We start from the raw sequence: 27,864 nt of genomic DNA on the forward strand, positions 1-27,864 counted from the left end.
ACTTTAGGATAGCAAGTGCGAATAAGAAACCAAAACAGTGAGCAATTACTATGCGACAATTAAATGTGATTATTTTGTTAGTAATCCTATCTAATTTGTGCAATAAATCAGTTTTTTTTCTATTAGTTAGTTACTTTTCCATAATTTATTTGCTTTTTTTCAAATTAAAAAAAAGCATCAAAAGTAAGTACTTTTTTGAATTTTGTATGAACTAAAATATTTCTTCTCTTCTTTCATAACTTTATTTTTTAAAGTAATTGGTTGTGTTTATTAAGAGAGATATAGAAGTTATTAATTTAAAATAAAGCTGAAAATAAAAAATATTGAAATGAAATACATTAATTTAAGATTAGAAAGCATTTTGATTAAGCAGGTAAGAATTTATTAATATTTTTATTTTTAAAGCATGTTACTTACTTACATATAAAAGTTTAATTAGTTGTAGAAAAAAATTTTAATGAAATTATTTTTAATAATGGATAATATAATGAAGTACAGCTATCCCTTTAGAAGTCATCAAATTTAATTGTTCCAATGCGAAACCTAAAAGTATATTTTAAAATTTCATATTAAGTATGTAGTACAACTTGAGACATTAAATATACATTATTAATCCTTATTAAAAATAGATTTTTAACAAAAAGATATTGTGTACGCAAAATATCTTTTAATTTAAATAATTTGCGTTTATTATTAATTCTTATTTTAGGAACTCATTAGACTTAACTAATGACAAGAATTGGAAGCAAAGGGTATAAAAATAATACAGCAGTTTATACTAACAATGTTCAAAAAGCTGCTGCAAATTTTATCAGGGGGAATGACTTGTAAGAAAGCTGCTGAATTCTACAGTATTAGTAAGACCACACTGAACCGCCATATTATTTACGTTAAAAAAAGAGAACAGCATAATTCTAACTTTAAATATATTTCAAATATACAGAGTCGCAAAATAGTCACAGTTGAAGAACAAATAAATTTGTTAGACTATATGTTACAAGCCTCAAAGTACCATTAAAGTTTAACAATGTGAAGGTTGTGTTGAATGAGTTGATGGAGCTGAGTACGGGTTATCATTTTTGAGAAGAGTGAATCAATTTTTAACATTTATTTATCCCGAAAAAGAAGACAAATCATATATAGATTCAAATGACATTTCATTAAAACCAGAGCAAAGCACTGAACGTTCTTTAGGTTTGGTATTTGATTCTGAACAATTGAATTTACATACAAGAACTTAAAACTAACAAAATTAGAGACTGTAAATTTATTTAGAAAATTTCTAATTAACTTTTTACTTCTTTTTAACTGTTGAAAGTTGTCCCACTAGGAGGTACACCTTGCAAAAAATAACAAGGTAACTAATAACTTTCTAAAATTTTTTCTATGACAGATATAAAATCAAAACCTACTTAAAAAATGCTTTCAAATGTTAAAAAAATACCAGGTAAAATTTTGACAATTGATAAAAAAAGAAAGTAAAAAAGTGTCCCAAGATGAGCCACTCTCCCCTGCTCTATATAGCTCTTTTCTTTTCAAAAATAACAGAATTATACAAACGAAACTTATTTATAAAATTCTGTAACATAGTCTCAAATTCTAGTATTTTCAAACATGGAAATATCTTTTAAATCATAGTGTTATCTACACGAATAATCTGCTGCAATAATTTTTTTTCTCCAACCTATTAGAATTTTGCTTTAGTTACTTCACTCTTGTTAACAATGCTTAATTTTATTTCTTGATAAATTTTAGTCACATTTCTTACTAAATGGTCATCCATGTAATAAGATTGCACACATGTTAAAAGCAAAAGTGTAAACTATAATAATAACAAGAAAACACCTTTTGAAAAAGAAGTTGACTTAGCATTTGTAGATGGTTAGCAGATTAGATCAACAGATTATGGAATTATTAAAAACTTCCCGGCCATGAAACTTTAATATTTTTTTATAAGCTTTTATATTTTTTTGAAGTAGTATTTTGATGAATAGATATAAATATTGCTATTTATTTTGTTTCAAAGTAAGCAAACGTTTAAATTTTCCATAAAGAAAAATAGGATATTTTTTATAAAATAACTATAAATATTTGGGAATTAAAAAATGCCTACATATTTTGAATAGTAATTCTGAGAAGCAGCTGAAAATTAAAATTTTTTTAGAAATGTCATTTTTCTAATTAATTATTTGTTTCTTAAAAATGTTGTTATATTACTGAATAATTTTAAGTAAGAAATAAATGATTAACAATGCAATTTTAGTATAATGTATTTTATGAAGTTTTTTCAGAATGAATTTTTGTACCATATGAAAAGATAAATATATGTATATCAATAAAATCATCCAAGTCGAATAGTAAATCTTACCACAACAGGACAGTATTTCTTTTTCATTAAGCATCTAACTCTTAGATTCGCCCATCCTTTCAGAACATTTGGATCTCTACAATATTGATCTTCTTGGGCTACAATTATTGCTACTCTGCAATAAACAAAGAAATATTTTAGACAAATATCTTTGATGTAAATTTAAACATAGAAAAGAGACACTGAAATCATCAAATTTCAAAGAATGAAGTCTTTGTATTATATATATATATATATATATATATATATATATATATATATATATATATATATATATGGGTCATTCTCACAAAAAGGGGATTTTTTAAGTCCCTTTGTAATAAGTATTAGGAAATACAGCAGATTTCTTAATATTTTTCTTCATCATATTTTGAAAAGTTCTAACTAACCAATCATATGCATTTCTGCTAAATGTATTTAATATTTCATTCTTATTTTTTAATAAACATAACTTCAAAATCCCCTCCGTGGACACCCCTACGTCTGTGACACAAAATAATTTTTAATGTCTGTTAAACAATTTAAATGTTACTTTAATGATTTTTATAGTTTTACCTAGTTAAATGTTTATAGTAACTTTTTATTTAATATTTTTTTTTTTAAAATATTTTTATAAAATAAATGACAAGTAAACTTTGTCCATCAAAAATGAAATCTCCCTTCATGGACAATTTATATAGTTCGGTAAATATGCAATAAAGGGCAGAATATGCGAAATCCCTATAAGACGGTTGGTGGGAAAGGTAACCATTCTATTTTCTAAAGTTAACTATCAGTTGTTTTTGTTCTCTATGGTGTCAGTTTTGGATTGGGATTTGGGGGTTCAACTGGGATTTGGCAAAGTTCTCAATGTATACTCCATGGACATTGTAAAGAAGGCAAGAGAAAATTATTTTATTTTTGATACATAAATCTTAGATTGCAAAAATAGTATATTTAATAAAAAAGAACTGCACCATTTTTGTAACTTTAAAATCAAAAATCAGTAAAATTCAAGAACTAGTTTTTGTCTCCTCCGTGGACATAGCAAGTCCACGGAGGAGAAGACACAGTCAATGGAAGCGACAATGTGTTAGATAACCATAATACAATTTTAATAATTAAAAAACTATTTTCTTTTAATTGATATTTTTTAAGATGGAACAAATGTGTTAATTTGTTTGTATTTTTTAAAGAAAATCAATTAGGTTTAACTTTTTCTTATCGGAGAATTTTTCTAAATAATTTCTGCGATGTTTAACATTTTTTTTTCTTTTCAAATTTTAGGAAAAAAAGGGCAAAACCAAAATGTAAAAAAAGAAAGCAATCAAATGTTCAAATGCAGAAGAGAAGGGAACAGAAAAAGCTTAGTATGAGACAAGCTAGACAGAAATTAAAAGAAAACCCTATATTGTTTGAAGAAAGTAAAAAAAAAAAAGAGAGAGAGAGAGCATCACCACCAAAGAAAAGCCCGTGGAAAAATTATAAGTGTTCAACAAATGAATGAACGTGAAAAGAGAAAAATAAGAAAAGTTTGAAAAAAAGAGCAAAAAAATATTGTAAACAAAGAAAACGTTTGGAAGAACATGAAGGATTAATCATAGATACAACTCCGAGCTCATCTTCTCTATTGAATAATAGTAACATCGCCAAAGAAAATAATTCTGGAGTTTTAAGAGGGAAAAAAAAACAGTATGAAAAAACCGTTATAAATTAAAAAAGAAAAATTAGAAGAGAAAAACAAGAAGCTAAATACTAGACTTGAAAGATATAAAAAAAATTAAGCATATTTCAGAAAAGTAAAGAGAAGAAAAATGAATTACCAAGAAGGAAAATCAGTAGAGAAATGAATAGTACGGATAGAAGAATCAAATCTAATGTGTTTAGAAAATTGTTATTTGCTGAAGTTATTGGCAGACATATTCAATCTAACTATAAAAGCCAAAAATATCACAAAGTGAAAAAGACAATATTAGAAGCATTGACTAGTAAAATTATTAATAAGTATCGGTAATGGAATCAGGTAAAAAAAATTACTTCAAGCAAAATGCTTACTAAATGTCATAATGAAACTTTAAAATCTGTATTAGAAAAAGATTTAACAGAAAAATCGTGATTAAATGTACTTAAATTTCTAGAGCAAGACATTTGTGCCAGGGAAAAAAAAAACAAAAACGTTATTTGGATGACAGTATGTTTAACTTGCATATAATGGTCACAAAAGAGTACCCTCAACACTCAACTTTCATGTGGAGTCTGAATTTTTATTTCAATAGTCTTTATTAATATTCAGTAAGAGTTACTTAAAAAATTGTACACCTAGTTTAAAAATTCATGTTTCCTTTCATGGCAGCATGATAAATCGGAAGTAGCTCTATCTCTAATAATGAAATATTTCACTATTTACTTATTAATGTTAAACTCATATCAGTTGTGCCCAATAATTTATGAATTAGTTTTCATTGACATTTTATATTTCATAACATAAAATGTCACCTCCGTGGACTATTACATCTCCTCCGTGGACAAGACAGAATTTAAAATATTTTAAATCTTGTAAAAAATAAAACAGAGAACTTGACCATTATTATAAGGACATATAACAAAAATAAATAAAGGCATTTGTGTAATTTTTATCACTGTTTTAATTACTTTAATTTAAGAAACTTTTTTTTGTCTATTTATACTTTTTCAGTGAGAATGACCCATATATATATATACACAGTCAGACCTCGATATAAGGTCATCCGCATATAAGGTCACTTTTCCAAAGCCCCGGCTCACTGATTAGGAATTCTTTGCTACAGATTATCGAATATATGGTCAAGTTTTAAAAATCGTTATCGCTTATAAGGTCATTTTTAACTGAGGTGAAGGGAGATCTTTTCTAACAAAAACTTCTTTTCAAGGAACCCCTCTCGTGTTCTAGGAAATTGTTGCAACCAGCGAACAAGCTACAATTTCTGAAATTGTTTAACCGTGAGGACAATGACAGTGATCCTGAGATTGTAGCTGTAACCCAAGCGGAAGCCTTTAATGCAATAAATGCCATACGAAATTTTTTTACAAACCACGGGGGAGCTGAGGAACATTTTGAGAAGTTAAAAAATCTAGAAAACATTGCTTGAAAAGTGAAACCAAAAACGAGACAGACCTGCATAAATGATTTATTTTAAATAAAGTAAGATGTAATGTATGTATGTACACTTTGAGAAAATTTGTAGCTTTATTTCAAATTAAAAATTTTTTAAAAATCTAATTTTCTTTAATTCTTTACTAATTCTGTTAAAACTTATTGACTTAAATTTTTTTAATTTATGGCCTATCGTTTTCGTTTGCATTACCATTTTTAAAAAATCATAATGTGTACTATTTACGTGCTTAGTTACGAACTGCTAATAAATCAGTTAAAAGGTCACCCCGCTTGTAAGGTCACTTTTGCGATGTCCCTTAGGGTGACTTTATATCGAGGTCTGACTGTATATATATATGAGAGATGAAATAAGTTGACTATTTTATTATTTTCCTGTTGAATATATTTTGTAGCATAGAGATATTGCATATTTTCTTTTTCTCATACTCAATTTTAAACTACTGTAAAAAAAAATATAGTTAAAATTTGCAGGCATCAGGAATTGCAAATTGATATTTGAGTGATAAAATAAATCCAACTCTAACAAATAACTATTAAGCTTGAAAGAGCAAAAGAAGCAATAACATAATCTAGTTCAGGTTGCATTATCAAATTTTTCAACAAAAAATAAGCACTTTTTAAGCACTCAAAAAATATTATAATTAAGATATGCAGTCTAATAAAAAGTTTTTTCTCCTTATTGTTTAAAGTTTAAATGATCATGATAAAATTACTATTTTCTAATAAAAAAAAACTTCTTGATTATATTAGCCACCATAAAAACAATTTATGTAGAATTTTAAATATATTCAATATTGAGTGACTCATTCTAATTTTTAAAATAATTACTTTATTTATGTAAAAAAATTAAGTTAAAATTATAATTTATTTAACTATAATTTAAAAAGGTTAATGTGTTTATTTTTTAGATTTAAATAAAAGTTATTTATAAAAACATTAACAAGAATAATATTACTCATACCAAATTTATAAAGATTTGTAAAGAATTAAACCAAATAAAAAACTTTAATCATATAACAAACATAAATTAGTGAATGGCTCTTAATAAATTTTTGTTAAATATTTTTTAGTCTTCCCTTAATGAATCAGTTAAAAAAATTTTTAAATGATTTTAAAATGTAAGTACAATAAATATTGAAGCTACATATATTTGTCAGAAATATATTATATGGTCCCTACACTAATATTTAACAAATCTGTTATAACCGAAATTAAATCAATTGTTTTTAAATCAAAGATTTTTTGAAATGACAAATCTGAATAACATAAGATTTTTTGCTGCATAGTGAAAGCCCGTTTCAAACATATCTCACATTTTTGCATCTTCGGGTAATATAATGTCTTCTACAAATTTTATGCTGCTTGACGTCAGTGGATGCTTATCACTGAAGCTTGAAGTCTGCAATGAAACAGGATAATTTCCACTACGCATTCCAAGGACATGATCTGAAATTTCAAAATACAAAGGTATACTAATGTACAGACCAGAAAATAAAGAGGTAATAAATGATAGGGCTAATCTGCACTGATCAAATAGCACCCTAAATATGTTAACTGATCAGTGAAGACAAATAATAAGGTTAAGAAACCTAACACAAAAAAACTTTCTGAAAAAAAGTTTCTTTCTGCAAAAAAAAAGAAGAAAAAGTCTTCCCTTCTGCAAACAAACTTATGTTTTTATCAGGGTTCTCACAGTCCTTAAAAACTGTTTAATTTTTATTTTGGAAAAATAAGAGGCTTTAGAACATTTTTAGACTTGCAAGAATATTTGAAATTAAAAGTCAGTCTCTCTTTCACCTCGAAGGAGACCCTGCAGCGGGGATAGAACATATTGAGAGACTAGAAAGGGATGTGCGACCAGGGCTAAAGAAGACATGCCCTTGCTGTGGTAGTGTTATTAAAATATTCTTCCTTCTGCCTATGTCAGAATGCAGCACTACAGAAAGAAAAGAACAGTATGGGGGAACAAGATACCGCATGTTGGAGCGATTATTTATAAAAAAATTTTTAGTCATTTCTGAGGCACCCACATTGATCTTCGATATCATCAGAGTTCAAGAAATTAAATTCTACTAGTAGCTTAACACAAAAATATTTTTAAACTCGAGTCAAAATAAGAAACAACTATTTCTTAAAAACGTGACGAATTCAATAAATGTGTATGATATTTCAATGAGTTATAAATAACCATGTTTTTTTAAAAGCAATAAAAAATTTTAAAATTTATAATTGTACTAACATAATAAAAATTATATCAATACTTGCAACATAATTTTTTTGAAAAGTAAATACTTTGCACTTTCATGTGTTTTTGATAATAAATAATTATTATACTATTTTTAAAAATTAGGAAGTTACGTCCTTAATTGTTTACATAAAAGTCCTTAATTTTTTCAATAAAAGTGCTTAAAACTCCTTAATTTTTGCTTCAATGCAGGAGTGGGAACCCTGTTTTATGGGATTAAGATTTTGAATCTTAAAATAAAAGGCAGCCACTAGTTGGGAAATAGGGCTCCAATAGTTTAGTAGAGATGTTAGAAAGTTGATCCCCCTTAAATGTTAATTTTACTTTCTTTCTTTTTTATCTCTAAGAACTACTGAAGCAAGTTCCACACAATTATTAAACTAATTTGCTAAGGAATAATTAAGGATAATTGTTTAAGGATTAAAATACTTAACACTTGATTTTGAAGGGATTCTGAACTTAAAAATTTGAAGATTTTGAAAAAGAAAAAAAAATAATATTTCTTCCTCGCATACATTCTATCAACTACGAGATTTCTGTAGTCTCAGAAAATATTTTTCTTGTTGGCTAAAAACATAATTTAAATCAGAATTAAAAGAAATTTGTCCATCAAAGCATGCAAATAATTTAAAAAGTATCGATAAACGGGCAAAGTTCTTAAAATGTAACTAATATTTTGTAAAAGGTGTTTTTGAAAATGTTAATTTCAGCTCACTACCACTGGATAAAAATATTTTGTAAGAGCCATAAATGTTGATGGATATGCACACATTATATTAGGATATAAAATGAAATCAGACTAAATCAGTTACTATAATAGATAGATGTGCTGGTGTGAAACTTAAGAGCACAGAATCTATTATATTTTAAATCTGAAACTTTAAGATCTCTGTACCATAAAGATCAGGTTTAAAGAACCAATAACTAATAATTGTTATTCAAAATTAAAACTTAACATTAAATTGAATTATCAACATTGGTAAATTTTTCATAGAAAAAAACCCAGGAATAAAGGCATACCTGCCAACATTGCAGAAATAAAATAACGGAGATTTTACTAGCGAGAATTTTTAGGCAACGAGTGAAGTTTCGATACATCAGGCATAATAATGTAAGTCAAAAAGAGAAATTCAAAATTGGAAATAATATAAGCACTTACATGCAGTGAAGTAAAAATATATATATATAAATCTAAAGAAGTTCTTTCTAAAACAATTATTTATGATTACTATAAATTAGTTATAATTAATCTTGGTAACTCGATTTTCTACTATCAGAACTTGTCATTTTAATCAAGGTAAATGCTTTATTTTATAACTGACTATTTTATTATATACTTATTATACTATTTTATAACCCAATTTTGAGTTTACAACTACTAACGTTCAACTTCACAGCCTTGTAATTTTGAACCCAATCCAGAAGACAAGGGAACTCCTGGATCAAGTATTAGGAAAAATTTGCCTTCATGGTAGACTTTTTGATGGAACCAACCTGCATTTGCGTTACATGGAAAAGAAAACCTTCCACGGTTAGCCTGAAGGAAAGGAGACTCTGACCCAACATCCGTCTACCACTGAGAATATTTTACATTAGCACTACAATTACTAGTGCAAGCCGGATGCTGAATTGGAATCGACCAGTTGTCGCTGGGATTCAAACCCGGTTCGACTAATTGGAAAGTGAAGGCACTATTCCTTGAGTCACCACGGCTCTACTTAACCTGTTAACACTCAACATACTGCAGAACTGGCAATAGCACCATCTGTTGAGGAATAAGAGAAGTATTTTTGTCATCAATGATATTTTATTGCCAAATTTTTATATTTTTTTAAATTTCTTCAATAAATGCGGAAAAATTTGAGAATATAGGGTTAAACAGGCGATAGGCATAAAGTAAAGGAGTCTTCGTTAAAACACAGGAGACTTGGCAAGCATGAGCAGATATGAAGCAAAAGTTCATTTACTACAAAACTGCTAAACCATATTTTTTCTGGCTTGTATTAAATAAAACATTGCAAGGAAACAACACACATAATCACAATTTTCAGTTAAATAGCAAACCTATGAAAATTCCATCTTGAGTGAAAAGCCCAGATTGCAGAAATTGAGCACCTCCTATTCCATGCTGAATGAAGCTTTCAATAGGGCTTTGATAGTCTTCATACTTTTGAGCTGCAGCAGACAAAAGTTTTTGTAATACAGTTGGTGGAAATTTATAAGACTCAGATTGTTCATAGACCTCTAAACTCCAAGCTAAAACTGAAATGCTAATTTCAAAATCTCTCCCCCTTCCTAAAAACACAAATAGAAAACATAAAAGTGGAGAAAAAATGAAATTTAAGTACACATTAAAATTATCTAATAAATAATTATGATCTTATAACATTTTTGTAACAGAAACTTTTGGCAATCACTGTTCTAGGGACCAAACCATTCTAAAAATGATCCAAGTTAAATTATTGTTTTGAAGTTAAAAAAGTCATTTATATTTAAAATAATCAAGTTCTTATGAATGATAAAAATAAAAAAAATCTTAATGTGGCATAATTATAAAATATTTTCACAATACATATGAGATTTTCTGTCAATTTTTAATACTCACCTTTTACTTTTACTTGTTTTTTGTTATATAACAGTTAATCATTGTTGAGTAATTTAGAAAACAATAATTTAAAACACAGACTAGTTTTGCAGAAACATGGAAATTACTATGAAAATAAATAAAAGAAGCAGATTACAGTTTAATTTTCTAATCTGCAAATGCAGAACAGTTACAATTTTAAAGCATATTAAAAACCATCTATTTATAAAACCATTACCATATTTTTTTAATCATATTTTTGGGGATCGTAAGTTATAGAAAAGATAATTTTTACAAGATAAACTGCCCGACTGGGGGATAAAATTCCTTTTAATAATTTTAACATATAAAAAAAAATGGCTGCAGATTTTAAAAATTTTAAATCTTTTCTTTTGAATATAGATTCTTAAGCATAATGCTTTAAGACTCAACGTACAAATAAAAATCGGCAATTTTCTTGTTTTAAAAAAATTGTTTTTTAAAAAATTAAATTTCTTAGAGCAAAATGGATTTTGCAAAGCTGTTTTGGATGGATATGTAAAGGATTTTGTAAAGATGTTTTTTTTACTAAACTAATCCAAAGAAATTCTAATGACTGCAAAAATATCCCTCTTTCATTGCAAATGAATCAAAACTAAATTTAACATGCATACTTTTATAAACAAAGCACATCCATTTGTATTTATTCAAAATTGTTAAGGCCTCCAACTTAGGATTACGCAACGGTGAAGTTCTCTTCTAATAATCTGTTTATATTTTAATGTTTTGAAGTATTTTTTTCAGCAATTGAAACTTCATGACTTATTCTAGTTTTGCATGAACTTACTTTTTCTTTCTTTTAAATTAGCAATGAAGGAGAAATAGAATTCACAACAGAAATTTTCTTCCGCGGTGTGACGTTCTCTTAATAAACCATCCGTCAACATTATTTTTACTCATAGCCTCTTTGAATTTTTAAATTAAGAGTTTCCAGAATGTTCATTTATGCCAATTTGAAGTTTATATTTACAACTATCAGAGTAAATGTGAATGTTTTGATATAGGTTCAAATTGACTATCATTAATTTAAGCCACTAAAATGTTTTGGAATAGTTAAAAAATCATTTCAACTTTTGAAAGGATCCAAAAAATTTTGAGTTAAATTCTCTTCATTACTCACTTTAACATTATTTTAATTTTAAACTTATTTTGCATTTAGTTTGCTGCAGTGTTATTTTTTCACTTAGAGTTGATCTTAACATATCAAAAAGAGATGGTTACATAAAGAACTATTATTCAAAATACGGTATTTGTATGTAACAACACAAGTTTTAGCAAGAGTTTATAATTTAATCAAGGCTTCAAACAAAATAAAATTTTAAAACTATTTTCTGTCATTACGATTCAGTAGAGCTTTAAACATTTGTGAGATCAAGAACAACCATGAAATAAACTTTGTATCATTCACAATATCACATCCTGGACAACAAAATAATCTAATCTAATTCATATAATCTAATAAATAATATCTAATTCAAATAAATAAATTCAAATGTAAAATTTATCTTTTCTTTAACAATTTACATATTTTTCTAACTTTAAGTTAAGGATTACATTTGCTTTGCCCCCTTTTAAGTTTAAATTAGAAATAATAAACTACATTAAAAGAAATGCGCATTCTATGTTCTGTTAAATAATAAAAAATACATGCAAAATAATTGACTATTGATCTAATTATATTCAGGGTTCGTTGATTTAAATCAGCTTGATTTAAATCACGATTTAAATCATGATTTAAATCAAATGATTTTTTTAAAAAAATCATTGATTTAAATCAACTAATTTTTTTTATCTATATATATTGATTTTAAAAGTTAAAAGACAGTGTTTTAAATTTTTGATACTTCTATTATTTTCTTTTCTTAGTATTAAAATTTAATTTAAATAAATTGCTGCATTAATTAATTTTAGTTAACGAAATTACTTTCTTGGTGTGTGTTAAATTCAAACACATTTGAAATTACATTTTTAAAAATCTTTTGATTCTTGAGATTGAAAGTACAGATTAAAGTAAACATTTAATGCTGTCTTAATATAGACTTGCATAGCTGTAGAAAGTAATTAATAAACATGAATTTTTTTCAAAAAATAATACAAGTAATGTTAATTAAAATTCTACCTTTTGAATGAAAAAGCGTTAATTAAAATCTACATCATATTTTATTGGTGGAAAATGTATATTTCTGAAGCTTGAGGTTATATTAAAAAGAAATTACCGTAATATGCCAAAAACAGAAAAAGAAAAAAAAACGGGCTGATGAATTCAGATGTTTTTTTTCTTCCTATTGTAGTGTCATTCTTCCCTTTCAAACTCTTTCGAAGTCTATTTGATGCAGTAGGGTTATTAACTGGTATTTTTTTCTCATAATATGTTTACAGTATCTTTGACATTATCTGATTTTCTATAAAGAAATTTTGTGAAAAAAAATTCCAATGAATACATAGATTTTCTAATTTTTTTTAACTTAACTTATCTATTTTGATATAGAATTAAAAGTGAATATTTTAATATAAAAATATATAGATTAAATATTTATTTATTTTTTGATGAATACTTCAGATGTTTTTTAACATTTATAAACACAGTCTGCTACATTTATTTTGTCATTTTAAATATCATGAGAAAAAAAAAAAAGAAATCACAATTTTGAATTAAAGTTATGGTTTGCTAACTGAAACTTTGTTTTAATAGTTAAAGCACAGGGGTCTGTCCAAGCCAGTACCTTTACAAATTCAACATTAGGAAAAATGATAGAATAATCACACAAAATACTTATTCTTAAAATTTTATTTTTGTGTCTCGTAAGAAACAATAAATCCATATTTTTACTATATTTGTGTTGATTTTTTAATATAATTTTTAATTTTCACAAAATAGGTACCTCTCAGAAAGACCCAAACAGACCCCTGAAGTATTCTTTAAATTCTCTATTTCATCTAGTCTTTAAATTTTAATCATGCATTTCTTTCAAAATGGTTGCTATGCATTCAAAGCCATGTTTTAGTTAGAGCTTCTAAAATATTGTTACAATAGTTTTAATATTAAGTTAATTTGTTTAAACATTTATAATTTTTTTAATCATAAATTAAAGTTCTTACAGTGTATTTGAATAAAAATCAAAAAAATCTGATTTAAATCAAAAAAATCCGATTTAAATCAAAAAAATCTGATTCTTTTGATTTTTTTTAAAAAAATCAAAAAAATCACGAACCCTGATTATATTCCAATAAAAAAAAACAATTACCTTGTTTCTTACTTTGTGACCACGCACTGAACAAGTAGTCAGAATTTAAAACTAATTCAATATATTTTCTAGGAAAATGTCCACATGTGGCAGAACAGCCGATTAATTTGACAAGAAGGCTCGTTGATTTTTCTGTTAGGTTGGATATCTTTTGATCTAAAGAACATAGTATCTCTAGCGCTTCGTCTAATCTAGGTGGAGGGTAGGCAGTTAAGGAGAGATATTCTAAACAATTCAGGGGGGAGTAGATCAATTTAGTTCTTAAGGTATCGGCTTCGGAACATATAACGTCCACAAAATAATCGATGAAGTATTGGGGAGCAAAATTCATCTTGTAGAAGTAAGAAACAGTTTCGTAAGTGGATTCAAAGTTCCACTTCTCAGAAATGGCCTTGTCTGCCACTGCAAACAGGAATCTGCTGTTGTAATAACCCTGGCCCCGGCAGAGGCGTAGAATGGAGAGAGTCTGCTTCTGATTCAGAGAATCGCTGTTCTTCGATAAAATTTCAAAACTGTAACCTATAAGTTCTTTGTAACCATCCACGGGGGTTTCCAAGTTAAGCAGAGCAAATGCAATTGAAACTGCATTCGATGCAGAGAGAAGTTTTGCTTTCTGTAGAACCACAGACATGACTCTCTGAAAAATTGATATCAATAAATGTCTCAAAATAGAAAAAGAAGTAAAAAAACAGCATAAAAAATTAATTTTTAAAAAAATAATAAATTGAAGATAGCATGAAATCATTTTAAAGCATGGTTCATTTTTTAAATTTGAAAACAAAGCAAACATAATTGATACAGGCAAAATACAAACTGACATAATCATCTGAAAAATATACAAAGTTAATTATACAGCGTTAAAACAAATTTTAAGTTTTAATAAACAACTCACTTACTGTGTTTTAAAATATCATTTTTTTCCAATTATTATTATTTACTTATTTTTGCTTTACTCACTGGAAAAGTAATTTTAGTTCAGATACCATATGTCAGTTGCCCCATTATTTTTAACTCTAAAATCATGAAAAATCTCACTAAAATAATTATTTTTGTGCATGCGTGTTCACCAATAAGTTGGTCCCAGAATTAGCACTTGTTGAAAATTGAGGGTTATCAACCTCTTAGGTTACTGGATAAAAGGAGAAGGCTACTGGATAAAATAATTTGTCTGAGGTTTTCTTGAGTTATTCAGTTGTTATACCAAATAATAAAGTATTCCCTCTTCTTCATAAAAATAATTTGTTTTAAAAATTTAATGGCAAAAAGTAAAGCATGTTAAATATATAAATTATACAGAATACAATATGTGTTTCATGTACAGTCAAACGCAAAATCAATGGGACTATCATAATTATTTCTTGTTAAATGAATTTCATTACATCATGAAAACAATTTATTACACACTTCTAATACATGTTATGTACTACATTAATGTAATCAAACAATACTATTATAAACCAAACAAATTAAAAAGCAGTTCTAACTACTTTATTAAACTATTTTATTTATTTGCACATCTGCTATGTCAGAAAATAGAAATAGCATTCCTCAAAATAAATTATTAGGATTTTATTCCCCTGCATTTTCCTTTCATGTTGAGCAATAATCAGTTTAAAAATTTCATGTTAAACATGTAAAATACAACAATTGATTGTTGACTCATGGGACCAAACTTATGTTTCAAGCAAAACGATATTTCACGTGTAAGTGTTAAACACATCTTTAAATTGCTAGTTTTTTTACATATTTTTTTATTATTATTTTCTCAGCAAAAGAAGTTTTAGTTTAGATATGAGAAAAAAATATTATATACTCCAAAATATTATTTACTTCATTTATGCTTTTGTATTATCGAATCAAAAAAGTTTTACAAGGGGAAAAATATTATTTACTAGGGGTTACATTGCATGTCTGTTAAGTTTTGCACATCTCTTTCAAGTGTTTTCTATGCTGATTATGCAAATGGTCATAAAGAAGTAAAGAAAGTTATGATAAAGAATGAAATACAAAACTTTGTGAAATACTTGATACAGATATCCAATCATCTGTATCACTAAAAAATAGTCATTTACAAATATTCATGTTCAACAAAATCTCTAAATATTTGCATCTTTTGATTTTCAATACTGTACTAAATAAAAGTACTATATAATAAAACCTGGTAACAAAGATATTTTGCAAGATAACAAACAGTTAAGTCAGTCATAAAAATTTCCTGACAATAAAAAAAATTCTGATTGAAAATATTTCTTAATCATACAGGCATCATAATTAATATTCTAATCATAAGCTATTTCCTAATTTCAAACTATTCCAAAAAATGGTTTCCATTCTCTGCTTTCTGGATAATATGTTTTATAGGTTTAAAGGAGGAACAGAGGCCAAGAATATGAGAGGTAGTCAACAAAAAAAAAAAGTGAATAAAAAAGTAACTATGCAAAGAAATTTCTCAAATGGCATATCATATTTATATCATTCTTAATATAAACATAATCTTTTCTTTTTTTTTAAACTGGCAGGGATAATTATGAGTCCAACTCAAAAATCCTGAAAATTTCTTCAGTAAAATCATTAATGATGGAATTCAAAAAATTTATGTCTTTATAAATTTAAATCATTGATATTTTCACGACATGAAATTCTAAATAAATTATATGCAGCATAATTTAAATGAATAATTATGTACGAGCCTAATCTCATTTACTATTCTACCAGAAAAAATATTTACATCATGCCAAGTACAAATTCTAGTTCTACTATTTTTAAATAAAATATATAAGAACTCTTAAACATAAATGTGAACAATGATTTCTTGAAACTTCTGGACCTGATTGGAAATTTTTGGATTGCGGTTAGCAAAAAATCTGAATTTCTGTTGTTGTTGCACGACCCCATTGGCCAGCAGTGCTAGAGCAGGTCCATGACGTTCTACACCCTCAAAAAATCCAACACCGACAATGGATCATCTGCAAAATCCTGTTTGGTGAGCCCCAGGCAAGCGAGGATGTGGTGAGGCGAAGCCTGGTCAGAACAAAATTTCATAGTTCTTGGATCCTTCCAAAAATTTCATTGATTTAAGGTGACCACTTTGAAAGCAGGCAAGAGAAGTTTGTTCCTGTCTATTAAAATCTTGGGCCAGGGAGCCTCCAGGTCAAGAACACCGATATCAATGGTGCTTCGGGAGGACATTCCAAGGGGTCTTGGTTTTGTGTTTTATTTTTTAGAAGATTTCCAAAAAGGTGAGGAGTGTCGACGGCACAGAGGCCTCACAAGCACCAGTTTTAGCCGAAGTGTCCGCAATCTTGTTTCCTTCAAGATCGACGTGGAAAGGAATCCACTGCAGATGAATCTGATGCGAAATGGAAAGCCATTTTAACTTTTTGAGTATTTAATCCTCGTTGCACTTGTTGAGATTCCATTGATGTTGAATTGCAAGATCTTTAAATTATTTGGAGACTGTGGTTTATTTATCGAACGCGGGCCTTTTTTAAATGTGCAATGACCGATGCAGCATTAGAGAAATAAGGTGCACTATTCATGGATGGGGGGAAAATGGCAGCCTCTGTTAGTCCCAAGGACCAGAGCACCTAAAAGAATAGGTAGAGGATCTGAATTTCTTCCAGAGCCCAATCATTTCTGAACTGGTCAATGAAGAAGAAAACTTCATATACACATATTTATTTTTAAAATTAATAATACTTTCACAAATTACAAATTATTCATAAAAGAAATAAATCTTATGCTAATATTTCATTTTCCAATTATGCAGAAGATAGAATGTGGAGTGAAAGATAGAATAAAAGAAAATATCCTTAAAAGAGTAGGAAAGTAAAAAAATTAACTATAAAATTAAATCTCTGTGTTTCATGCAAAAAAAAGAGAGAGAAAAAAAAATTTGCAAGCAATTGACCTCAATGATAGAAGGTTTTAGTCTGGACCTACAGGCCAACTGCAAGCAGTTAACAACTTCGTCAAGATTATCCGAATCAAGCTGCTGTTCTATTTGCACTTGCAGAACAAGAGGCAGGGCTAATTTCAGACCATCCACCAAAGAATTGGCCCTCTGCCTAGAGAGTAGAAAGTGTAAGAATATCAGTTGACCCAAAGACATGTGATTGAGCTGTGCCCCCATCATCTTCAGGATAGACTGCATCACGTAAGTGTTGTTTCGGACCCCAATGGACGACAGTGTCTTGTAGACAGTAATGATATCCTGAGGTCCGAGCAATCGAACGGACTTCATCAAACGTGAACAAAGACCTTGAAATATTTCATTTTCCATGAGATTCTGGTCTTTAAAATCAGGTTTTCTGTATAAAAAAAATACACTGCTGTTAATGTAGGAAAAATAAAGCTAATAATAGTCAAGAAACTACATAATTTGCAAAATTTTAATTAAAAAATTGCTTTAATTCCTTTTTTGTTGAGAAAACAACCAAATTATAAAATTTAAATTACAAAATGCAGATGTGTCAATAAAAAATGCACCAGGACAGCTTTTTTTCAAGTAAAATAATAAAATTAAACTTCATTCGTTTGAAAAACAAAAGTCGTAAATAATTTATGGAATAGAAAAGTGATCAAAATGTTTTTTAATAGGAAATATATGTAAATAATATATAGCGTAGATATCAGCATAGATATAAATGTGAATTCAAAATCAGAATGAATAGATGTAAATGTAGGTCCCATAATAGGAGGAGGTATTATCACATTTCCTAGGTGACGGGGAGGTGTTAGGGGGGGTGAACCTAATAATTAAACTGATTGAGCAAGTGACATAGGACAAAAATCTCATATTCAGTATCATATATGACTAATTTCAGGGGTCTGTGTAGAAGAAATTAGGGTCCGTTAACGGACCCTTTCATAAAAACGGTCCCTTCACAAAATAATTTATCTTTTAATGGGACCCTTCACAAACTTGTTTATCTTCATTATTGTTCTGTTAATCGAATAAACCCTTTCGGAAGAAGGGGGGAAGCCGGTTCGAGACAAACTAAGTTTCCCTAAGTTTAAATTCCAAATTTAGTATTTTAAGAAAATATTTCTACTTTTACAAACATCGTGTGCGCATTCTTATTAATATTAAATCATAATTTTTTTTTGTAAATAATAACTGATCAATTTATATTTATTCATAAAATTAATTAATTGCATAATATGTAAATAAAAATTAATTGCTGGAAATTTTTTAAATAAATTAATATAAATTTAAGAATTCTTTTAATCGGACCCTTCACAAGAGACACGCGATAGACATTTGCGTATTATTGTAAATGGGTGAGAAAAATTGACTGATGCTGAGTGTTATTTTCAAATCTACTGGCAATCGACGTATATTGCTCTAATATTTTGTTAATCATGTTTCTCTGCTTTAATTCTAAGACTAAGTTTGATCATTTCATTTATCAGGGCTTAATCCAGGTTTTCAATCCTAGTACCTATTTTTGTGAAAAAAAAATTTTTTGGGAAATTTTTTTTTATTTTTGTGAAAATTAAGTATTGATTTAAAAAAAAAAAAAAAAAAAAAACTATTTTTTTTTTTGTAACAAAACTTGAATTGTTTTGCTCTTCAATCATTGGTTCCGTAGCATTTTTAATACACTGTGCCTCGTTATCAACTGTGACGGTTTTTTCAGACGGCGACTGTTGTGACGGTTTCTCCTCAGTTTTTTCAGACTGAAAAAATGTTTTAATTGATTTCGTTCCTATACTATCGATCGTGCGTAAACGCTTCATATAATAATCGCTATTCCGTGAGCCACCCGCTCCACTTAAATTTCTTCCTCGCTTCATTATAAAAACTTTTCATAAATCTTGTTAAAAAATACGAATAGAACATGTTTTACGCTAAATCATAACAAAAACACTTGTCTGGGAAAATGAGTTGAGTTGTTTACGCGCTGGCTCAATTTAGCCGGTTGCCTAGTATAAAAACTTCACCACTCACTTCGATTGAATGGCGTATTTAGGAGAAGTGACGTCAGCATATCAAGTCTGTTTTCGAGCTAGTGCGGTTGCGCGGAACGCCGTCCGATGGCGTACCATACGGCGTTCACTGTGAATTCACTTTTCCGTGAACCGCTCGGAAAACTATTCAGCACTTTAATTCCTTCTAACTTTCTTTTTTATTTTCGTGAAGATGCGTTTTTTTTTTCAAAGTTTGTTGAAGTATTGATTTCTTTTTGTGAAGGTACCGATTTTTTTTTTTTTAATTTTGTGAAGGTACCGATTTTTTTTTTTTAATTTTGTGAAGGTACCGAAAAACGGTACCAAAATCACCCTGGATTAAGCCCTGTTTATATTATGTACCTTAACCTCCTCAAAATCAAAAAAAAAATTATAAATTCCAAATGTAGTATTCTAAAAAAATATTTCTACAAACATCGTGTGTACAGTCTTATTGATATTAAATGATTTTTTTTTGCAGATAAATAATTGATGAATATATTATTCATAAAATTAATTGAATAAAATATTATGCAAATAAAAATTAACTTATGCCAATTTTTAAAAAAAAAATATTATAAATTTAAGAATTGTTTAATGCGTAACACATTAAAATAGATACATTACTAAGTTGTGTTATATAAAATATGTCAATTGAAATTTTTAAAAATGTGAGTGATTTTGTTTCCATTATTCGTTCGAAATGAATATTCTATGTTGAGCAGTATAGGCTAAATACCAAATATTTGTATGTTGCAGCGATTGTTGAACAGAATCTTGTATCTATTTACAATTTAAAAACTTCTTGAAAAGGTTTTTAGGAATTTTTGAGCTAACAGGGCCCTATTTGCACAAATTCACAAAAGCAGGACCCTGGTAGAAAGAATGTGACTTAACGCCTATTTTATATTCACAAATTATGAACAGTTCTTTCACAATTTTACAAACACAGGACCTTTCACAAAATGTTTGGACAGACCCCTGAACTTGAATGTCTGTGTTTCAGAAAATCATATTCATTTCTCTGCTATTTCCAGAACTGTGTATGTATATATTAAACCTTTTTATATATTCTTTTTGGATTGAAAAAAGTATTTTATAAAGTTTAAATAAATATCAATGTGAATAGTTATAATAGATTTAAATATTTCCATATTATTGCAATTATTCTAAAAATAATTTATGGCATTAAACTTCATTATTAGTCTACCTCTCTGTTGTAAAAGGACAACTATTATAAGCAGACAATTTTTTCAGCCCCAGGAGTGCCCATTTAATCAATGTTTCACTGTATAATGATTTTTCAACCTTTTGGTGCAATTTCATAAAATAATAGGATTATATTTTCTAAATAATTATTCACAGTATTTCTGAAAATTTACTGACATAAGAAACAAATAGCTTGTATTAAAAGTCTTTCCAGAACATTGATATGTTACTATGTTATGTTTTGACATACTCTAACTAAAACTGACATTAGTAATTGAAAATTAAAATATAAGTGCAGATTATAAGCATTAAGAAATTTAAGAAAGCTTAAAGAATATTAATAAAATAGCAGTTAAATTTTTGGCATCTGCCTTGAAATACACAAATTTATAATACACTAATTATTTTGAAATAAAGTCAATTACAAGTAAGATCATACATTTTTCATAATTTATCGTAATTACTTACTTAGGTAATTACTTACATAATTTTATACTTACTTAGAAAAATCATTGACTATCTGCATTGATTCTACAATATGTTTAGTATTCATAACATCTAAATGCATGGAAACTAAATCTAGCAACCTCTCAATACTTTTGGTTTTTCGTATTTGCTCAAATAAGATGTCTGAAAAATATAGTTTTAAAAAAATTAATTGAATGAACTAAAAATGAAAAGACATACAGAAATTAGATGAAAAAGAGTCTTCCATGCCCTATGCTGTAGGGGAGGATAGGGTACAGAGGTCCACTTTAACAATTAAAAAAATTTTTTAGCAATGTGTAACAATGCTATATGCTTTAAAAAGTTATCAAACATTCCTTAAACCTAAGTTTGGTTTTAGATCAGTTTCAAAAGAATAATTTGCTTTTATTTTTAATTGTTTTTAGTAGATTTTAAGATAAGTGTGCCTTTTACTTTTATTTGTTCCTACTGGATTTAGAGATATTGTGCCTTATATTTTTAATTGCATTTTATTGAAAATATAATTTCATATTGCTAAATTTTAAATCTGTAGCATTTGGAAATGATGTGAGTTTGTTTTTGTTTTTCTAAATATTTAGTATCAATAAAATTGTTTTAAATCTTCAATGTTGCAAATAATTCCTTGATTTATTTTTTTTTTTCGAACCTGGGTAACACTGTTGCCAAAGTTACTATATTGATCACTAGATAACATAAATCTAAATTTGAGAGGTAACAGTACAATAGAAATGAAGAACACTAAAAAAGTTAAGAAAAATCTTAATTCTTACAAGAATCACAAAATTGGATTTTAAAATTGTGTGAATATAAAGTGTGATATTGGATTTTCCATCGCATGAATAGGAATTGCGTCATTGAATTTTAAAATCAAGAGAATATGAATTGAGATATTGGTCTTAAAAACAAGTGAATAGGAATCGCGATGAGTAGCTTTTGAATTACCGAAAAATGGCAAAAATCCACCGAATCACCAAAGTTACATGTACGTAAATGTATCGTTAACAGGATTTAGTCAAAATTTAAATTTTAGATCGTGGAATCCCATGAAAATTTTGTATAAGTTTTTGATTAGCGTAAGTCCAATAACCAACGAACCTAAAAAATGCAGAATTCTGCAATATTCGCTTAAAAATCATATGCATCGTTCTTAATTTTTATACCCAGAGGATTTTCATACAAAAGACAATCACCCCGTCTGTCAGCCAGAGATGCTATTTTTGAGATGCCTTTTCAAAGGGGTTATTAACAGCCTATTATCTCAATCTTAAAAATTTAATTCTTTTTCTTTAAAAAATTACCAATCTTAAAAATTACCAATTACCTCTTACAATGAAATTACCAATAAAGAATAACCTAAATTGGCTAGAGAACAAAAATTACCTGCGTCATGACTGTAAAGTTTACTTGCAGGAGTAGGCAGTGAAGGATTTGGTAAGTGTCGATCATTTGCAGAACACAGAACTTTAGCAGAATGAAAATTTGGTCGTATTTTATAGCAGCAGCAAAGCCATTCTGCTGGTGGATGTAAGAAACGGAGACTTCTTCTTAGCATAATATAGATCTTTAAATAAAATCATTATGATTAAAATATAGGCATTAAATAATAAATACTGAAATGTATATTCATCAAAACACATTTCCTACAGCCCAAATAGACATGAGCCTCTACCCATGATAAAAAACAGTACAGAATGCAAATAATAAAATATTTTTATGTCATTTAAAATAAAGGTATTTTGGAATAATCCGGCCAACCATTTTCGTACTTTGGGATTATTTCGTCGACCATTTTTGCCAAACCGGATATTATTGACATCCGAGATTGTCACAGAATGTCATTGTATGTGCTTATCAACAAAAAAAGTAAGAAAACGAAGTTTCTATGGCAGTAAACTTATTTTAAAAACATATTAAACTATTAGACATACTCTCACAAACATAGTGACAAATGAGTAACGAAAAAAAAGAATGAATACAAATAATATTGCTTCAACAGAAGCTTAAATTTTCTTTAAACGGATGACATCATGATCCATGCGAGAATGAACAACAGCAAATTATAAGAAACTGGCCGATCCCCGCAGACCATGACGTTACCAACTGAAGTTGAATGCATGAGATTGAATCTATGCTCATTATTTTTATGCTATTTAATCAAAATAAAAACTTTCAGCATTTATTTATCTAACAATTATCGCTAAAAGGTAACTTCTGCGCCAATTACCACACATTTTATCATATTTACTGTATATTCCTTGCCAACCTGCGTTGTTTTCCTGAACGTGCTGCAGAAATATATATATATATATATTTTACTCTGCAATGAAATGAATCAAATTTGGGTGTGAAGAGAGTGCAGTGGCATATTTAATAATGATCTATAATATATAAGGTAAGACTTAAGAACAATGTGTAATTATAAAAAAAATAAAGGTTTTTGTTTTGATTTGATTCTTTTCATTACATATTTGTACACAAACATTATTTTCGGCATTATTATTTTATTATTTGATAAATTTAAAGAGTTTAGAATATTTATTTTGAAAATTGTTTTTCATAATGATGGTGCCAGAGGATTAGTGCAAATTTCGAGAACTTTGTCAGGTCAACGGGATATTCCCTAATTATCGTAAAAAAAAGTGAACTGCGGCATTTTGAAACTTAACATAACTTTGAGCATCCAGTAATTCTGGTTAAGCAGTATATATAGCACACCAAATATAGAAAAAATTAGGAAAGGACAAGGTTGCTGACACATCCTTTGGGACGCACAGATTCTCAATTTGCGAAAAATAAGTCTCAATATCACTTGATTTTGATCTCGTAAAAACAACTGAAATGGAAATTTTGATTAAACAATAAAATTAACTGTTACCATATACCATGGTTCATAAACGAGTCTTTTTTAAAATAAAATATATTATAAAAAGTTAAAATGAAATCTAGAAAATTAGTATCAATACAACAATAGCTGTAAAGATTTGTCAACAGACATTGCTGTTAGGGATTGTACGAAAATGAGTATTTAATTGGTTTTGAAGGGAAAAAAAAATAATTCACTGATTTCAGAGGATGGGAGGGTCAAAGGTTTTCAAAAAGAAAGAGTGCAATCTAAATATATTATTAAATTATAACCAACTAATATTTGGAGAATTTTATAAAGTTGAAAATACTAAAACATTTTGAATCATTTTGTCAAAAGAAGAAAAAAAAAAGTCAAAGCATCGGAACAAATTTGAAGGATAGATGAATTCCGCCCATGGACAAGAAGAGGAAAAAAAACTACTTTTGTAAACAGAAAATATCCTAACCCCTTCTTCTACCTCCACTGCAATCTTTGCCTTTCATAACAACAATTTCCCTAAAGGTGAAAGTTTTTTTTAAAATTTTCCAGAAAACAATTTCTTTATTCATTTAGCAACCATAGGAGAGTTTCAGATAACATTTTAGTTTAACAGAGTTATTATGAAAAAAAATTTAATACAAGAGAGGTATTGCTATGACGATGTTTCAACTGTTCCATCTAAAAGAAGGAGGTATAATAGATGGCAAAATAATTTAAATTAAGTAAAAAAATTTTACTGACTTTTCCAGAACAAAAATATTGTCAGACACTTCCAGGTTTTCCAAGTGGGTAGCAACCGCTTTATTTACGTTGTGATATTAATTTTCTTAAATTCGTTAAGACTCACGACTTGTTAGAATTTATAAATTACCGAAAATGCTTATGAATGGTAAAATTATGCATAAATTTACAAACAATAATAAAACTTTCTAGATTAAGCCTGTTCACGCATCGCCTCATAAGTGGAGGGATACACCTGAAGTTTTCTAAATTTTTAAGAAGCTTGTTATTGTTTACAGTCAGTCAACTATCCATACACTAATGCTATTAATTGCTAATAATAAATTTTTTTTTCAAGATAAAAAATTAAGATTTTCTTTACATAATAATTTAGAGGCAAAATTATTATTGAGGCCAAGAAGTGGCCACCAATAAATTTACCTCCAGTGGTCACCAGATAAATTTTCCACTCTTGAACTTTAAAAATCAGATAATTCAAGATTTAGTATCCTAAAGAACTACCAAATTTAAAAAAATAAAATAAATCTTTAAAAAAAACAGTAAGCAACTGAAAGAAATTCATTTGAGAAATAAGCAATTAGCAGAACTTTGGTCTATTATGATTAACAAATTTATTTGTTTAGTCAAAAAGCTAAAATAATTTACAAATTTAATGACCAATTAATTTAAATAAGAGTAATAGATTAATGAGTAAACACACATACTTCTTTTATCCTTAAATAAAGGTCATAACTGTCAATTTTATTTTGTGCATAAATTAACTGTATACAACCTTGATTTACATAAAAATTAGTAAACTTTTGTTTCCGGTTTATACAAGGGAAATTCTAATAAGTACCATGAGGAACTTCAGGAGTTTAAAAAACCAGTGAATTCTTTCACTGCATTTGCTTACAAACATTAAGAACACATTTACAGCAAATATTTATATAAGTGAATTTTTACATTGCTACTAATTCTACAGGTGTGGTTCATAATATATTTAAAAGCCATGCATAGTTATCATAAAAAAAAAAGATTAGAAAATTTCGACAAATGGTTTTTAAAGCGATCATCATGTTATGTAATCTTACAATGAATGCGTAATAAGATAATTTTCACTTACGCACTAGACCGGCGATCCTTTAATAATACTTTCACTTATTAATTTAACTAACAGTGATAATAAGTGATTTAATGACACTCTGATTTCAATAATATTTATGTTTACACATGTAACAAAATTTATATATATATTGCGGTTAGATGAATTAAATTTTCTCAACTGAACACACTCTTAATTCTATAATAGTTGAAAGCTTTGAGATAGGTTAGAAGGAAATAGGTACTTTGTGAACTAAATTTGAAAAACCGACTAAAACATGATGCAATTCAACGCTTTCATCTGTTAGAGAAGAGTTGTTGACTGTTTGTTTCTGCTGCGCTGAAAATCTAAAAGCTTGTAAATTCGTGTAGTAAGTAGTAAGTATGGATCAGAAGGTGAATTAACTTACAGTCACTCGAAAAAATAGCTGAGCACCGTGACCCTTGCAAAATAAAATTGGAAACGCAAAACGACACAATAAATAGTCTCAAGCCTCGATTCTCACTGCTCTTTTGTCGTGACACCATGATTGGAAACGTTCTCACTGCCCTCTCGTGAAGCAGTCCATTGTGTATGTGAAATGAGTGACCCCCCCAGAAAGCCCTGTCCAATGCATTTTCAAGGGGTCTGCACCCAAACGCCCAATGTTGGCGTTGTGTGTGTTTTAAAAAAATGGGACGAGTCCCCAATGAGGGGGACTCGTCCCATTTTTTTAAAAAAAAATGGCTTTTGACACAGAGTTAGATTTCGTGTCGGCAAAGGGGACATGTCCTGTGTGGACGCGTGCGCAACCAATTGTCCAGACACTGTGCGTGAAACACGTGCTGGCAACGAGTTGGATGAGGCATTTCCAACATTTCCTCCAAACAAATCGGACAAGGCTCAGGTGGGGCGTAATACCAGCTTTCAAAAGGTAACGAGAACAGACAATTTCGAATTTCGCTGGCTAAGCGAATCCGCAAATCGTCTGTCAAGTTGTAGCCTTTCCTAAACCAGTCACACACAATATTCGACAACCATCTCATGCCGAAGCTATCAAAGCTCCGGTAAGCTGGGCTCAAGTGACTGACATTATTCTCGAAACGCAACTCTCGATCGAGAAATTGCTTAAAAGCACCCCTCACCTGCCTCACATCGGAATAGCCTTCCGGGTCGAGGAATCGAAGCACTGGATGCGCCTCGTCCCCCAATTCCACGACCTCTGGCTCTCCCATCAACAACACCTCCCGAGGAAAAGCATAGCATGGAAACACCTCATCGGGGGATTTGAGAACGAGATTTCTTACAATAAAAAGATTTGCCATTTTGAATCGACTCTATGTCAAAAAATATAACGGCTCCTCGGCGTGCAAGCCCTTTTTATAGACACACAGAGGGCGCTCCAGTCGTCCTGAAATGTTTTAGAAAATGGCCACGTGACCTGAAACGAATCACACGATGCATTTCCAGAAAGTCACGTGATGAGATCCACCTCACCGGATGCACTTTCAAGAAATCGAGCGACACATTACATCCGCCAGATGCACTTTTAGAATGTCACCGGATGCATTTCCAGGAAGTCGAGCGACACATCACATCCGCCAGATGCACTTTTAGAATATCACCGGATGTAATTCCAAGAAGTCGAGCGACAAAACACTTTCGCCAGATGCACTTTTAGAATATCACCGGATGTAATTCCAAGAAGTCGAGCGACAAAACACTTTCACCAGATGCACTTTTAGGATATCACGTGACAGGACATGGGAATTGTGATTGAAAGGTCAATGACCCAAGGTCATTAGAATGTTTGGATGATGCATGGAGAGATTGTCTCGAGACTCGAGGCTCGGGGCTCAGCAGAAAAAAATTTTTTAAACCGGAAGTGGGCGTGGCCAAATGACAACTCAAAACTTGCATTTCGAAAATTTCAAATTTTGTCTCGACCCAA

At 28.9% G+C, this 27,864-nt stretch overlaps 1 protein-coding gene across 1 annotated transcript in view; it reads right to left on the reverse strand.

Annotated features, from left to right (window-relative positions):
- LOC107453935 (FAST kinase domain-containing protein 2, mitochondrial) overlaps positions 1-26,279 on the reverse strand; it is a 28,005-nt gene extending 1,726 nt beyond the window's left edge. Inside the window, exons 1-8 of the mRNA XM_043043864.3 lie at positions 25,956-26,279; positions 22,645-22,825; positions 21,276-21,405; positions 17,525-17,924; positions 13,615-14,251; positions 9,811-10,041; positions 6,815-6,947; positions 2,369-2,483 (exon numbers count right to left, since the gene is read on the reverse strand). Of these exons, the coding sequence (XP_042899798.1) occupies positions 2,369-2,483; positions 6,815-6,947; positions 9,811-10,041; positions 13,615-14,251; positions 17,525-17,924; positions 21,276-21,405; positions 22,645-22,816 (1,818 nt within the window). The 5' untranslated portion in view covers positions 22,817-22,825; positions 25,956-26,279. The remainder of the gene's footprint in view (positions 1-2,368; positions 2,484-6,814; positions 6,948-9,810; positions 10,042-13,614; positions 14,252-17,524; positions 17,925-21,275; positions 21,406-22,644; positions 22,826-25,955) is intronic.
- Between the last annotated feature and the right edge of the window lie 1,585 nt (positions 26,280-27,864).

Source organism: Parasteatoda tepidariorum, chromosome 10 (genome assembly GCF_982258835.1).
Source record: "Parasteatoda tepidariorum strain Cologne lab strain chromosome 10, Ptep-v5.0, whole genome shotgun sequence".
Classification (NCBI taxonomy): Eukaryota; Metazoa; Arthropoda; class Arachnida; order Araneae; family Theridiidae; genus Parasteatoda; species Parasteatoda tepidariorum.